This window comes from Oryzias melastigma, linkage group LG14 (genome assembly GCF_002922805.2).
Source record: "Oryzias melastigma strain HK-1 linkage group LG14, ASM292280v2, whole genome shotgun sequence".
In the NCBI taxonomy this organism is placed as follows: domain Eukaryota; kingdom Metazoa; phylum Chordata; class Actinopteri; order Beloniformes; family Adrianichthyidae; genus Oryzias; species Oryzias melastigma.
The window spans coordinates 2,638,376-2,654,188 of NC_050525.1; the positions used below are offsets into that span (position 1 = coordinate 2,638,376).

General features: G+C 45.9%; 1 protein-coding gene across 3 annotated transcripts; it reads right to left on the reverse strand.

The window, feature by feature from the left end:
• Positions 1–8: 8 nt before the first annotated feature.
• p2rx5 (purinergic receptor P2X, ligand-gated ion channel, 5) lies at positions 9–15,275 on the reverse strand. 3 transcript variants are annotated; one of them, XM_024265724.2, is made up of 12 exons: positions 15,123–15,275; positions 14,551–14,701; positions 14,303–14,374; positions 14,153–14,228; positions 13,883–13,967; positions 13,664–13,744; positions 3,952–4,093; positions 1,396–1,529; positions 1,230–1,323; positions 1,097–1,162; positions 934–1,022; positions 9–835 (listed from the first exon to the last, which is right to left on the reverse strand). In XM_024265724.2, exons 1-12 carry the CDS (start codon positions 15,251–15,253, stop codon positions 589–591), a joined length of 1,368 nt encoding a protein of 455 aa, XP_024121492.1. In that variant the 5' UTR covers positions 15,254–15,275; the 3' UTR covers positions 9–588. The 3 variants fall into 3 exon arrangements, with proteins under 3 accessions (XP_024121492.1, XP_036071045.1, XP_036071046.1); XM_036215152.1 differs by having other exon boundaries at positions 13,664–13,765; positions 15,123–15,266; XM_036215153.1 differs by lacking the exons at positions 934–1,022; positions 1,097–1,162; positions 1,230–1,323 and having other exon boundaries at positions 13,664–13,765; positions 15,123–15,266.
• Positions 15,276–15,813: the final 538 nt, after the last annotated feature.

Consider the following 15,813-nt stretch of genomic DNA (forward strand, 5'->3'; position numbering starts at 1 on the left):
TGAATAAATGAACTTGAGAAGTATTTTTATTATAGTTGATTGCCCGGCTTACAGAGGAAATCCAGAGCTCTTAACATGAGTGAGAGCAGCAACATGGACCCATCTGGAGACTAAAAGATTTGCTTTTTAACTTCAAACACATCGATATGTTGTTGTGTCCCTGCAGCCGGGCATCCTCCTGCCGATCAACCTCGTGCTCCTTCTTTTCTCCTCTTCTAAGAGGCCTGAACTCTGCCATTTGGTGTAGAACTTTGAATCCTTCCTGGAGAACTGCATCATTACAAAAAATAAATAAATAAATAAATAAAACCTTGTTTTGTGTGCATCTACATTTATAATGCAAACAACAATTAGTCTAGTTATTAGGAAAATCCATTTCGGTCCTATCGTGTTATAGTGGCCACAGATTTTGGTATTCAGTCTGATAAATCAGCATCACAGCTTGGGGGGAAGCCTGCTATGGTTTCTTTGAATGGCGGTGATGGAAACATCTGGACCGCAGCTGAGAGCATTGTCCTTCAGTCAGCATCCTGCCAACAAGACTTTTCACAAGTCTGGTGTCCACCTGTTTGGCTGATCCTCACACAGCTAGTTAGGTGAAGCAAAAGTGATGTGGTGCTTCTGCTCTGTGGCTTGCTGGGACAGAACCGCGGAGTATCTCTGGCCTGTGTTGCGTGGAATGGTGGGACCTCGTCTGTCCTCGGAGCGAGCCGCTTCCTCCAGGACTTCAGCTTTATCCGTTTTCTTGACCGAGTTGGCAGCGTCTTTCTCTGCAGCCGTTTTCTTTGATCTCCTTTCCCGGTAAATGCCTTCTTTTGTTTTGCTCTTCTCCTTTCTGGAGATTAAAAATAATGCAAAGCATCAGGATTAAAGCAAAGCGAACATTCAAATGCTCCATCGTTACTGTTTTCGGTATTATTCAGAAATTCATACTTGAAGTTTATTATTTCAAATTTTCTCTCTCTATAGAAGGAGCTGGTGTTCATCATGTACAGCAGAATCATATCACAAACAAAGGCTCCCTGAAAGACAAAAGAGCTGAAGTTATCTGCTTATCAGCTGATGAAATAATTTTTGATTCTAATAAATTACTTACTATACCCATCAGAGCAACACCAGAGCCAATAGCAATTATTGTGGGAACAATATTGAATTTCCCTGCCTGCAAAACAGTAAGATTTTAAGTCCAAAGCCACAATGAAACAAACTGCTGATAACTCTTGCCGTACCTGACCATTAATCATTATATCAAAGCGAATCCCGTACACTTTATACAGAGTGCGAAATGTTTCTCCCTTTTCATCCTTGTAGTACCTGGCATGTCTGCAGGGCAAAATCATCATTAGATCAAGTGTGTGGAGGCTCAAGGTCCCTGTGTCCGAGCAGAGGACTCACCTGAAGTTGTATCCGGATGTGACAGAATCGTTCAGGTTCATGTCTAGTCGTGTGAAGCTGTACTGCGGGTTACATTCCGAGGAGTCTCTGTCCAGGTCGCAGTTCCACTCAACAAGAATGCCCACAGAGCCGCCCTGAGGGAAACAAACATGACAGTGGTGGGATATGCTGTTGGATACTTTCTGCACCTGCAAAGTACAAGCTATCTTTGTTTTCCTCATGGGGGTGTCTGGTGAACCCAAATGTGTGAGAGTGGAGGCATGACTGTTGTAAACCCAAATGTGTGACAAAAAAGCTGAACAGGACACATTCCCAAACTGAAACCCAACCAGGAAAACAGAAATGTGTGGTGTTTCACCCGCCTCTCTCAGCTGAATGTGATGGTTTGGACGAAACCACATCTTTGTACTCTCAATTGTTCAACAGTGTAGAAGACTAAAAAAACTGAATTTCTCTCATAGAAAAGTGACAATTCGAGAATCTGACTATTATCATTTCTGATTATTCATTAATGTTTGACTCAATTATAAAAAATACAAACAAAAATCAACTTCTGATGCAACCAACGTATAAAATCTATTTTAACCATAAGAGCCAATTTTTCATCCATCTTCTAAAACTGCTGTGTCCCTTTTTGGTCATAGGGCTACTGGAGCCTATCCTATCTACTGTTGGGCAGGTGACACCCTGGACAGGTCTGTCACTGGCACACACAATCACACACACCCCCACATCTAGGGACACTTGAAGCATGTTTTTGGTCTGTGGGAGGAAGCAGCAGAAAACCCACACATGAACACAGAAAGAACTCCGCTGGGATTGAAACCAGGGCCGGCTAACAGGAGGAGAGTGGCTAACCACTCCATCACTGTGTGCGCCCCATAGCTTTTCTTAAAGGAAGATTATGTGGGATTTACCACAGGCCAAGCAGACCACAGAACACATGTATGTTTTTCTGTAGCACTGATGAGATCTTAGAACTTGAAGTAAAATTTCACACACGCTTGTTTTGTTTCTGTAAACACTGAACTTCTTACAACCTGTAATGATGACACACTAAATCAGAGGTCGGAGTTGACTGGACACACCTGAACCAGGTAATCAGTCATGACCCAGCCAGCAAGGCCAAGTGGGGCTCATATGGTTTAAAAGTGGGAATAAAATGTGGGCCCCGATTAGGTTTGTCTGCAGTTTCTGTGGTGGCCCCACCTGTGTTTGCCCTCATTGTCTTAAGCAGGAACTCAGTGGGTACGCTCACTTCGCTAGCCAGCCTCCCTGTGGATGGTGTAGCATGCTGTATCAAGCTAGCAACCAAATCTAGCAAATCTGTCTTTCCACCATTAATACCACAACTGCAGCTTTGGTGCATTCTATTTCCCTCACACACTAGATTACCAAAAGTATTCACTCACCCATCCAGATGATCAGATTCAGGTGTCCTAATCACCTGGTCTGATCACAGGTGTATAAATCCTCAGACATACAGACTGTTGTTCCAAACATCAGTGAAAGAATGATCCTCTCTCAGGATCTCAGTGAATTCCAGAGTGGAACTGTCAGAGGATGACACCTGTACAACAGATCCACTCATGAAATGTCCTGAATATTCCAGTCAACTGTCAGCTCTATCAGAACAACATGGAAGAGTTTGGAACAACAGCAACTCAGAAACAAGTGGTCGACCACGTAAACTGATGGAGAGAGGTCAGAGGATGATGAAGGTCAAAGAGGTCGTAGACTTTCTACAGTCAATCACTACAGAGCTCTAACCTTCATGTGACCTTCAGATCAGTCTGAGTACACAGAGAGCTTCATGGAATGGGTTTCCATGGCAGCAGCTGCATCCAGACACATCATCAAGTACAATGTAAAGTGTGGATGCAGTGGAGTGAAGCACGCCGTCACTGGACTCTAGAGCAGCCTTTTCTAGAGGGAGGAATCACACTTTTCCATCTGGAGATCTGGTGGACCAGTCTGGGTTTGGAGGCTGCAGGAGAACGGGACATTTCAGACTGCATTGGTGGAGGAGGAATGATGGTGTGGGCTTGTCTTTCAGGAGTTGGGCTTGGCCCTTTAGTTCCAGTGAAAGGAACTTTGAAAGAAACATTTTGGACAATTCCATTCTCCTAACCTCGTAGGAACAGTTTGGAGCGGGCCTTCCTCTTCCAACATGACTGTGACCAGAGCACAAAGCAAGGTCCATACAGACATGGAGGACAGAGTCTGGACTGGACTGACCTGAACCCCATAGAACACCTTTGGGATGAATTACAGCAGAGACTGAGAGCCAGACCTTCTCCAGCATCAGTGTGACCTGACCAAGAATGATTCAGAATTCCTAGTAACTCTCCTCAACCTTTGGACAGTCTTCCAGAAGAGTTGAAGCTGGAATAGCTGCTAAAGGTGGACCCACATCATATTGAGGGTTAGGAATGGGATGGAACTTCAGTTCATGTGTGAGTGAGCCAATACTTTTGTTAATATAGTGTAAAATTCCAAAAATAAACTTAACACAACTCTTGTTCTCTACATTTTATTCAAAAGGAATTTTTCTACCTTAACAGCCATGTCTTGGAAATCATGTCCAGTATTGCTGATCAAATCTCGGAGGCGGAATATGGGGCAGTAAGGATGGTCATCTTTGTGGTAGGAGCATTTCTTCAGGTAGCTGTCATCAGAGGTTTCAAGGACATTGGACCTAAGAAGTTACAGAGGAATAAGAGAAACAGGCTCCAGAGAATTCTTTCTAAACATAGAAAATTTTAATATCTACATGCAGCAATGATGTATAAACATTTCTAAAAATCAGAGTATATGAGCATCATACTGACAAACAAGCTGCCGTTAGTATTTTGAATCGGCTGGAGAGTTTTAATGGTTTGTAACACCTAAATCCAGACTGATCCATCCAGATAACAATGGTTTTACTAGTGACTTGATGGTTGAAAAGAGAATCAAAGCAGACTGGCCAGTCTCAATGTTAAGTTACCGGAACAGACATGAGGTGTATTGTGAAGTGTTTGTTCAGGGTAATTTCAGCTCGTCCAGGTGATGCTGTCATACGCTCCTGGCTTTATGCTGCACTCTAGTCATTAGTGAAGCATTAGTCACAATTGCTTTTATGTAATGGCCCACACTTTTCACATGAACCAAACTTTTGGGTTCCTTGTGCAGCCTGCAAGATTTGGAGGCAAAAAGAATACAATATCTGCACAATGTGCCTGCATCTCACCTGCGTCACCCTTACATCTTGCTTAAGTCTTATCTATACCCTGTCACCCGCAGCATGCCCATAGAAAAAATGTGCATGAAAGTCTTTGGTTTATGGGATCACAAAGCAGTCTTTGATCTTACTGCTTTGTGCGGTCCACCTTCGTGTCCCCCACAGGTGGGTAAAGTTTTCACCTGCAGTCAGCCTGCATCCCCCTGTGAGGGCAGTGGTGACTACGGCCTCATGCAGTGTTGAGCTTGGCTTCCTGCTAGGGATGTAACGATTCAGTCGAGCCATGATTCGATTCAATTCACAGTTTTACAGTAGCAATTTCAATTTTTTTCCTCTCAAAACAATGAATTACAGGTATCTTAAGGCCAAGTATGTTTTCTTTTAGCCCCTTACATCCAACTGTCTGTTTCCCTACTGAAAGGATTCAATACAAATGCCCAATGAGGCAAATTGAATTTGTGATATTGGGCTATATCAATAAAATTGAAAATTGAATTGAATACAAATAAACAATTATACAGAATACTAAAATGATCATAAATCTTTCTATACTTCGTTCATGTTGTGCTCCATTTGATGGGCCGCTCTGCACCCGTCCAGCGCAAACCCCCCCAGCTGCTGAGCGCACATTCGCCCGCGCTCGCACTCAGCACAAATGACTGCTCATGTGCAGCTTGCAGAGAGTCCTAAAGAGAGTTAATTAAAAAAAAGGGCACGGCTGCCGGGAAGGAGTCAGAAGCTGCCGTCAAACATGACTGTTGGTCAAAGTTGCAGTAAAGTTGTGATGAAAATGTAAAGTTGCAGAGTGAGGAACTGCTTTGCTCGAATTTGCGTTCATAGTTGCAATCGCAACATCGTGAAATCCTGGATGGACTGAGTTATGAGAAACTTTTAAATCTACGGAGCTGCAGGAATTTCCCAGGAGGGAAGCAGATGAAGAGAACACGCAGTCTGTGATGCATGCACACCATAGACTGTATATAAAATAACTGGACTGAGCAAACCCCCTTACTTCCGTGTTCCATATAGGAAGTACCACTGGGTTCCAAAAAGGCCAAAGTCCCATTGACTTACATTGAGAAACAGACAGTTATTTCTCACTCATTTTATATGTCAGAATAATCATTCTTCCTCTGCTGCTTTCTGATTAACTTCTTTTTTCTAATCCTAATTTTTTTTTTTAAGATTTTTTTTCCATTATCACAAGTTATTAGAGTTATAAATTGACCAATCAGATGGCTCAATAAACGTTTGTGGGTCTGACATTGAACGTCTGGGGGGTTTGATTGACAGATGACGGGTAGCCAATGGGAGCAGACTTCATCAATGAGTCCGTGAAGAGCTTTTAACACCTACTTTACAATTCAACAATGTACCAATCATTGTCCTACTGTTGTTTTCCTCAATGGAATGTACCGATGCAGCAGTTTAAAACAACAAGAGGAGCATGCTGTCGACATTTTTAGATGAGGATTTACTCTGTAGAAATAGATTTCACTCTGAGGTTGTGTGTTTGGACTTTTTTGCTTGTTTAACGTTCGTTTTTCTTTTTTTTTTTATTGTAGCTTATAAATTATAAGTTGCATATATGCGCATAAAATCACCAACCAAAGTTTCATCTTCGGTGAAATTTTGCAGCTTCAGCCTGAATTAGACGCAGCCGTCTGAGGAGCGCGAGAGAAACATTGAAAGGACCTGGTCGTATTTTCAAACAGAAAAAGATCCAGCTGTTCACTTGTTAGGATGGTTATTTATTTTAAATACCGCTGAACGCGCTTCTCACATGCATCTGATCAGACTGTAAACCTGGCCGCACGTGAAGTAACGCTGCGGCTCACGCGAGGGGGCCGCGCGCCGCTCTGCAGCGGCGTCACCCAAATGCTCCTTTTATCTCGACAAAAAGGAATAAATGTAAGTAAATCCAAAAGGACCGCTGACAGAATCAAATGTTGGAATGGTTCTCCCTCAAAGGCTTCAACAATGACTTGTACAATTCTCTCGAGCCGCCGACGCTGAAGTTGGCTTCCGATTCACAGCGAGAGTATTCCACTGTATTTTTCGAACTCAGACCACCTAAAAACTGGTCCTGTTCGGAAAAATCGGAAGCCAACTTCAGACTTCAGCCTCGTCTCGAGCCGGCGTTTACATCCGCGGTCTCGTGGTAGAGGCGTGGAAAGAGACAGACGGTTGCAATAAACTCACTCCTGATTGGCGACAGTACTTCCTGTAGATTCCATGACTCAGCTATGACTCAGACCAATCGCTGAAGATTGTTTGCAAATGGCGGTATCCGGCCTACTTTCGCGAGGAGAGGAAGTAATGCATTTCCAATGGGGGACCTCAGTGCTCGCTCAGTCCATTGTTTGTACAGTCTATGATGCACACACACCCCCACACTGTCACAGTTCAACCTACCTCCTCCACTGTCGACCACCAGAGGGAGCCATCGCCTGAGTTTTGACATCTTCCTCACTCTCTCATCAGCCTTTGCTCTCTGCTCCCAAGTTCACCAGCTGTTCCACATCAGACAATCACTTCAAAGAGTATTTAGTCTGGCACCAAGCAGAACTCAGTGCGTAGTCTTGTTTTTGCATTGCAAACAGTCTAAGCGTTAATCCCTGTCTGTTTTCTCTGTGTTCTGACCCTCGCCTGTTTCCACGTCTACCAGCCTCGCTCCATGTGTTTGACTCTTGCCTGGATTATGACTCTGCTCTGCCTCGCCCTTGTCTGTTACTCACGCCATTAAAACCTTTGCGTATGGATCCACATGTCTCAGCGTCTTCGTTACAGAAGACTACGCCAAACTTGGATCCAGCAATTAAGGTACCCACTTCTTTGGATCCAACAGAGCTGACATCTATAATAAGACAGCACGGTCAGCAAATCCACCACCTTACCGTGGCCACAGATGCCCTCATGGGTAGGCTCCTAACTAACCAGGTAGCTAATCCAATACCCTCTGCGCTGTCTCAACCTGGTCCAACCACACCTGCGTGGACAGAGAATCCCTCCATGTTATCTGATCCCGGGTCCAGTCCACACCTGTCTTTACCAGATAAATTTACTGGAAAACCTGAACATTGTAACGGTTTCCTTATGCAGTGTCAGTTATTTTTGCATCTACAAAATCACCTGTATCCCACAGAAGAAGCCAAAGTGTCCTTCCTGTGTTCTCTGCTGTCTGGAGAGGCGTTGGAGTGGTTAGCTGCAGTGTGGTCTGCAGGTTCCCTACCATTTCACTCATACGAGGCGTTCACTCAGCTTCTGCGTGCGGTGTTTCATCATGCCCCTGATGGAAAGGACCCCGGAGATCAGCTCATGGACATCAAACAAGGTACCGAGACCGCTGCAGCCTATTCCTTGAAATTTCGGACTCTGGCAGCCCAAACGGCTTGGTCACCGTGTAGTCTCATAACTGTGTATCGGCGGGGCCTGAACCCTGAGCTGCAACGAGAGATCGCCTGCCGAGACGAAGATATGGACTTAGACCAGCTAATCGCTCTAACCATACGGTTGGATAACCTTCTTCGAGCACGAAAACCTAGAGACTCTCAACCCGAGCCCTCCTCCATGACGTCTGTCTGTCACGATCAATGCCCCTTTGGCAAACCCATGCAGTTGGGGTCCACGCGTCTCACGCCAGAAGAAAGAGGAAGGCGGATGCGTGATAACCTTTGCCTCTACTGTGGTCGCCCCGGTCATCTGCGAGCATCCTGTCCCGATCGTCCCACTAGACGGTCGGGTCGGCCGGTGAGTGACACTCATATTACTTTTGAAGTACCAATAACTTTAAGAGTAGCTGGCAGATTGATCAAAACTATGGCTATGATAGATTCAGGGGCAGCAGGAAATTTCATTGACTTGGGCTTTTCCCACGCTAACTGTATCCCTCTGCTTCCCTGCGAGTCGCGGGTGGCAGTTTCTGCTCTAGATGGTCGTCCGCTGGGCTCAGGACAAATCAAGTTTCTAACTTCGGATCTTCAACTCGACATCCAGAATGAGCACCAAGAAGTTATTCGTCTCTTCGCCATAGACTCCCCTCGCTGTGCTGTTATTCTGGGACTGCCTTGGCTCGAGACTCATGATCCCACCATAGTTTGGTCTACTAAAGAACTCTCGTTCAAGTCGACTTCCTGTCAAAGCCATCATGAGGTCCAATGCAACGTCGTACCCAAGCAACTCAGGCATCACCAATTAGCCACAACTGAGATCACCATGTGTGATCCCAGCACCAATTCAGACCATCTTCCACCACAATACTGGGATTTACAAGAAGCCTTCAGTAAACAGAAGGCTACTCAGCTTCCTCCTCACCGGTTCTATGACTGTGCTATCGAATTGCTACCCGGTACTACTCCGGTGAGAGGAAGGGTGTTCCCTCTGTCACAACCTGAAACCGAGGCTATGAACACTTATATCCAGGAAGAACTGCAGAAGGGATTCATCCGGCCCTCTACGTCACCTGCATCTGCTGGATTTTTCTTCGTCAAGAAAAAGGACGGAGGGCTTCGCCCCTGCATTGACTTCCGAAGTTTGAATGAAATCACCGTCAAATACCGCTATCCCCTACCATTGGTTCCACCGGCTCTTGAACAACTTCGTCGAGCTCGATATTTCACCAAGCTGGACCTACGTAGTGCTTACAATCTGATTCGCATTCGTGAGGGTGACGAGTGGAAGACGGCGTTCTCGACCACGTCTGGACATTATGAGTACCTGGTCATGCCCTTCGGGCTCTGCAACGCTCCTTCTGTATTCCAGGCCTTCATTAATGATGTGTTCCGTGACATGCTTCAGAGTCATGTTATTGTGTATATTGATGACATCCTCGTTTACTCCACCACTTTTGATGAACATGTCTCCCATGTCCGCAGGTTCTTCAACGTCTCATCAAGCACAACCTATATGCAAAAGGGGAGAAGTGCGAGTTTCATCAAACCTCGATTGCGTTCCTGGGTTATATCATCAGTGCTCAAGGCGTCGCCATGGATCAAGGCAAGGTGGAGGCAGTTTTGCAGTGGCCACAACCCTCTACTGTGAAAGAATTACAGCGTTTTCTTGGCTTTGCAAACTTTTATCGCCGTTTCATTCGGGGTTTTAGCTCAGTGGCGGCCCCTCTCACGTCCCTCCTAAGAGGGGCCACGAAACATCTTCTCTGGACCCCGGAAGCGAGCTCTGCCTTTCAAGCCCTGAAGAAACGCTTTTCAGAGTCACCCATTTTGCATCATCCGGACCCAACTGCCCAGTTCATTGTGGAGGTGGACGCCTCAAATACTGGTATTGGTGCTGTGTTGTCCCAGCGCCACGGCCAACCGCCCAAAATGTTCCCTTGTGCTTACTTTTCCAGGAAACTCACTGATCCAGAGCGTAATTATGACGTGGGGGACAGAGAACTGCTCGCCATGAAAGATGCCTTCACCGAGTGGAGACATTGGTTGGAGGGAGCTTCTCAGCCATTCTTGGTCCTGACTGACCACAAGAATTTGGAATACATCAAATCAGCAAAAAGGTTAAACCCACGTCAGGCTCGCTGGTCTCTTTTCTTTTCCCGCTTTCAGTTCCAGATCTCCTATCGACCGGGCTCCAAGAATGGGAAGGCTGATGCCCTGTCCCGCCTGCACGACACCAACAGAGACGAACCACTTCATCCCGAGAACATAGTGCCTGCCTCTCTAATCCTGGCCCCTGTCCAATGGGACATAATGACTGAACTGGAGGAATGTAATGCTGCTGACCCGCCTCCGCCGTCCTGTCCAGCAAATCTGGTCTACGTTCCTCCATCCCATCGGCAACGGGTCTTACACCTGGTACATGACACACCGGCAGCAGGACATCCAGGTATGGCAGGCACTCAGACTCTCTTGCAGAACTCCTTTTGGTGGCCCACAATGCAGGCAGACGTGGCCCAGTTCGTCTTAGGATGCGCATCCTGCCAAATGGCCAAATCACCTCGCCAACTTCCAGCCGGTCTTCTGCAGCCTCTGCCTATACCTCAACGCCCTTGGTCACACATTGCAGTGGACTTTATCACTGACTTACCCCGCTCTCGAGGTAATACCACAATCCTGACCATAATAGATCGCTTTTCCAAGGCATGTTGTCTCCTACCTCTTCCCAAGTTACCCACTGCTCTAGAGACTGCCGAGCAACTCATCAGTCACGTTTTCCGGCATTATGGCCTCCCTGAGGACATCGTCTCGGACCGCGGCCCGCAGTTCACGTCAAGAGTTTGGAGGGAGCTGTGTAAAGGGTTGGACATAAATGTCAGCTTAACATCCGGCTACCATCCCCAATCCAATGGCCAGGTGGAGCGTCTTAACCAGGAGGTAACCCGATTCCTGAGGACGTACTGCAGTCACCATCAGGAGAATTGGAGCCGGTTCCTGGTCTGGGCTGAGTACGCCCAGAATTCGCTTAGGAAAGCTGCCACTGGACTCACGCCTTTCCAGTGTGTTCTAGGATTCCAACCACCATTCTTCCCCTGGTCAGGGGAACCCACCACACTGCCCGCTATAGACGACTGGTTTCAGCGTAGCGAGGAGACCTGGAGGGCAGCCCACATACAACTCCAACACGCTGTCCGCCGATCTCAAAATCAAGCCAACCGGCATCGCCGTGAAAGTCCCAGCCTGGTTCCTGGTCAGTGGGTTTGGCTGTCCACACGAGATCTACGGATGAAACTACCATGCAAAAAGCTCAGCCCAAGGTTTGTGGGTCCCTTTCAAATTATCAGGCAGATCACTCCTGTCTCTTTCCGTCTCCGATTACCTCCAGAGTACCGGATCTCTCCCACTTTCCACGTCTCCCTGCTCAAACTCGCCACGGGACCTCACGATGTGGAAACACGATCGGGATCCCCATGTGTCGACGAAACCCCCTTGTTGGTGGACGGTGAAGAGGCATACCGGGTCAACAAGATCTTGGACTCCCGGCGCCGGGGTGGCCAGCTTCAATACCTGGTGGACTGGGAGGGGTACGGCCCAGAGGAACGCTCCTGGGTTGCTTTGGATGACATCCTTGACCCCTCTCTCCTCTCGGACTTCCATCGTGACCATCCGGACAGACCGGCTCCCCGACCTCGTGGCCGACCCAGGCGTCGGAGGCTTACTCGCTTCCGGAGCCGCTCGCAGGAGGGGGGCTCTGTCACAGTTCAACCTACCTCCTCCACTGTCGACCACCAGAGGGAGCCATCGCCTGAGTTTTGACATCTTCCTCACTCTCTCATCAGCCTTTGCTCTCTGCTCCCAAGTTCACCAGCTGTTCCACATCAGACAATCACCTCAAAGAGTATTTAGTCTGGCACCAAGCAGAACTCAGTGCGTAGTCTTGTTTTTGCATTGCAAACAGTCTAAGCGTTAATCCCTGTCTGTTTTCTCTGTGTTCTGACCCTCGCCTGTTTCCACGTCTACCAGCCTCGCTCCATGTGTTTGACTCTTGCCTGGATTATGACTCTGCTCTGCCTCGCCCTTGTCTGTTACTCACGCCATTAAAACCTTTGCGTATGGATCCACATGTCTCAGCGTCTTCGTTACACACACACACACACAGGCCACAGGCGTGCAAGCCACTCGCAGAGAGCCTGCATAGAGAAACATCATTTGCTCTGCATTTTTCTAAATTTTCGCACAGGCCTAGACAAACAGATTTTTTCATTTTCTGCATCGATGAACAGGTTGATGATTTTTAATTCTTTTTTTTTTTTTTTTACAGGTTCATGAAGAATCGTTACATCCTTACTTCCTGGTTTCATGGACTTGTTGTCTCTGAACAGTCTTTGAGGCTAAACTTGTCTGACTACACAGGAGTCTGTGTATCCTATAGTAGGGTTCCAAAACACATGTTAATAGAGAAGGCTGGTTGGTTCTCTGAAACATTAGTAAGGTATCGCACCAGATCACCCTTCATGTCAGGAGGTGTGCTTACCTAGACTCATGAGAAAAGATTACCTTGGACCTGTAAAAAAAGCCCCTCTTCCCAGAGAGCTGACATCACCCTTCGCCTGCCAGTCAAGGCTGACGTAATGTAAGAAAGCTGTAGGGATGAGCGCCCAGGGGGCGTGTCCTACACTGAAAAAGCTTACTCAAGTTTCAGAGAACCGAGACCCATTACTTAAGCTTGCCTTATCCAAATGAAACAATGGTGCAGTGATCCAGCAGTTTGTTCCTGTTCAATAATGCAGATTAGAGATGCTCATTCTCCCAAACCTCCTGGATAAAGTGTTTATCATTGATATTTTTCAATAAACAATAGCTGATTTGTGTTCTAAACTATTCTTACTTTGTTCAATAAACTCTTCTCTTGACATTTCATCTGGACAATGGTCTTTTTTTGGCCTCATTTTAATTCATACCCTTTCAGATAGGTGATTAGACACCTGCACATGAACACACACAACAAAGCTGAACAGTAGTTAGGATTGGCTCCACCTCTTTCATGTCTATGAATGAGCTGTTTCAGCTCCTTTTTGGACAGGGAGGATGTGGTGAAGGGTTTCAAATCCTTTGAAATTCAGCACTTCAAATGAAGGGGTTAGTCCTGACATACTTTAGCAGCAGTATGTGCAGCACATCAGGCTGTTTCTGAAGACACTATTACTGAGTTTGACTTCCAGACGTGTCAAGTTTCAGGTCCTTTTGAGCAACCCTGATATAGACAGATAGTGTTACACGTCTGTATCTGTCAAACATGTGCTCTTCAACTTAAGTGAGGAGCTTTGGAGAAATGTTCTGTGCTTGAAAGGAGACCCCGGCTGATTATTAGCCGTGGATCTGCATTCCTTCTGGGTGTGAGCAGAGTAGTGTCAGGGCAGTGCTGCATCTGGCTGGGCGAGCCCCATCTGAGCTGTCAGCTGTCCAGAGCAAAGCCTGTTGTCAAGGACGTCTCAGATGACTGTTTCTCTGTCGCATTGACTGCAATGCATGGACTGCTATAAATAGAAGCTTGCTGCATACTAAAAAGCTATTTAAAGCAGCCTATGAAACATGTAAACTCCCTAACTGACATAGTGCCACACAGCCATGAAACCAGACATGGACAGCCACTTACTTGGAGAAATCAAACTTTGGGAACCTGATGAAGTTCTTGATGTAGATGGTAAAGTTCTCTGCTTCACTCAGTAAGGGTTCTCTTAAAGCAGAAGACACAAAGCTGAGTGAGAAATTGCAGAAAAAAACATCACTGTAGTACAAAAAAGCAGGAATATTTCAGTCCACAGAGAAGAACACAGGAAATGTTAATGGTTCTTGAAGAAAGAGGAACTCTCACATGGGTCTTTTGCTGTGTTCTACAGGACACCAAGCATAAATTTCACAAGTTCCAGTCCTGTTCAAGCACAAGCCCGTCATTATTCCTACCAGGAAGAACAAAAAATACAGGGTTGTGTCAGGAAGGGCATCCAGCGTGAAACGTATCACCAAACCGGCAAACCCTGAAGGGATGTGCCGAAAGGTGAACAAGAACAATTTGAGCTTGTTTGCAAACACAGATGTCAATGCTGATGAAATGTCCAAAGACTTCTTGATGTAGAACTCTCACCGTGTCCAGCTGCAATGTTCTCCCCTTCAAGACAGTCTTCGTTACTTTGGCATCTTCCATTAGGCACCTTAGGACTCTAAGAGCAGAGCACTTTCAGGAAGAAAGCAGGTGATTATTTGAACAAAATACAGCATTTTTGCCCACACTCACCTCAGCACAGAACCTCAGCCTCTGATTAGGAGTCTCTATGTAATTGGTCACGATAAAGAACACCTGCTCACCCTACAAAAACCAATTCAATCCGAGAGGGGGATGGAGAAGCAAAAGGTTAAACAGAATACTGTCCATTAGTTGAGCAACATTGCTAAATCATTGGAGACAAATGCCTTCAGCAAATGTGGCAAAACAGACGCTGGAAAAACTCCTTTGTCTTCAAACGGAAACACAGACAGACTCACGTTTGGAGGTATGACATAATCCTCAGCGCTCCACAGGTAAGGTCCTGTCTGTGAGGAGTTGATCAGAGAGACTCCTTTAACTTTGGTGATAACTGAAGTCTGGACTGCCTCCTCTTTCTCCTGGTACCCTTTCTTCACGACAAACACCCACCTTGGATTTGGACCACAAATTCATCCCTTTTAGATGTTTTAGAGACATTTTCTTGTTTATATTACGCACATAAACAACATTTTATGATAATAATGTAGGACACACAGATACAGAGCATATTTCTGCAGTTTGTTCTAGTCTTTTTTTCTGTGTGCAACCCTGACCATGAAGCAGTTCTGCAATGCATGCATGAACGTGAGAGATGCACGAAGCAGAACACAACTTTATTACTGTTCTGCAACATGAAACGAGTTGAGATTTCAAAGACAACAAAGATCAAGTCTGGAACTGTGGTTACTCTTGAGGCACATGCGTGGATTCATAAGGTGGATCACAGAAACATTTGATTCCATCGAAAACTTTACACCCAATATGAAACAACTCCACCAAATGATTGATCTTTAGTTTGAGAAACTCTCACCCGATTATGTATCCCAGCACGGCCAGCTGATACAGTCTGAACAATATCCCGATTCTCCTGTTCTCAGCGATTACATACTTCTCTGTCTTGTAGTTAAGGAGAGAAAAGAAGAAGCCCCCCCAGCCAGACATGTCTCCCTGCAACACGCTGATCTGGACTGAAGTGGTGATCCGGGAGTTCCAGCTGACGTGTAGCAGGCGATCCAAAAGCTGGAGGGGGGGGGTGGGTCCATGTCACATAGAGGAGTTTGTTTTCCAACTCAACTTCAGTGCCAGAAGAAAGGGAACACCTGGACTTTACACTTTGTTACAAAACAATAGAAAACATGCAAAATATGGAGGGGGCATGGATATTCTTAAATTACTGTTTATATTCCATGTTCAAAACTATAATGTAAACCATTAGACTGTAAATGTATATGTGCAGGTTGCATAGCATTTATTGTGTTTTCTTTTACCTATTGTATTTTGTCAAGTTCATAATGGTTTTTGAAATGAAAAAGTAAAAAGAAAGAACATCCTTTTCTCTACTCTCTCTTTTCCACAGTATTTCTTAAAACATCAGCATAACTACAAATGTTTGGTATGCTGTCTGACCAAAACAACTCAGTAGCATGCAGCTCCCACCACCACGCTTCCTTCACTGTGAGAACCCTGTTGGGTGAAACTAGGTGCCCTGAGCCCTTTGGCAA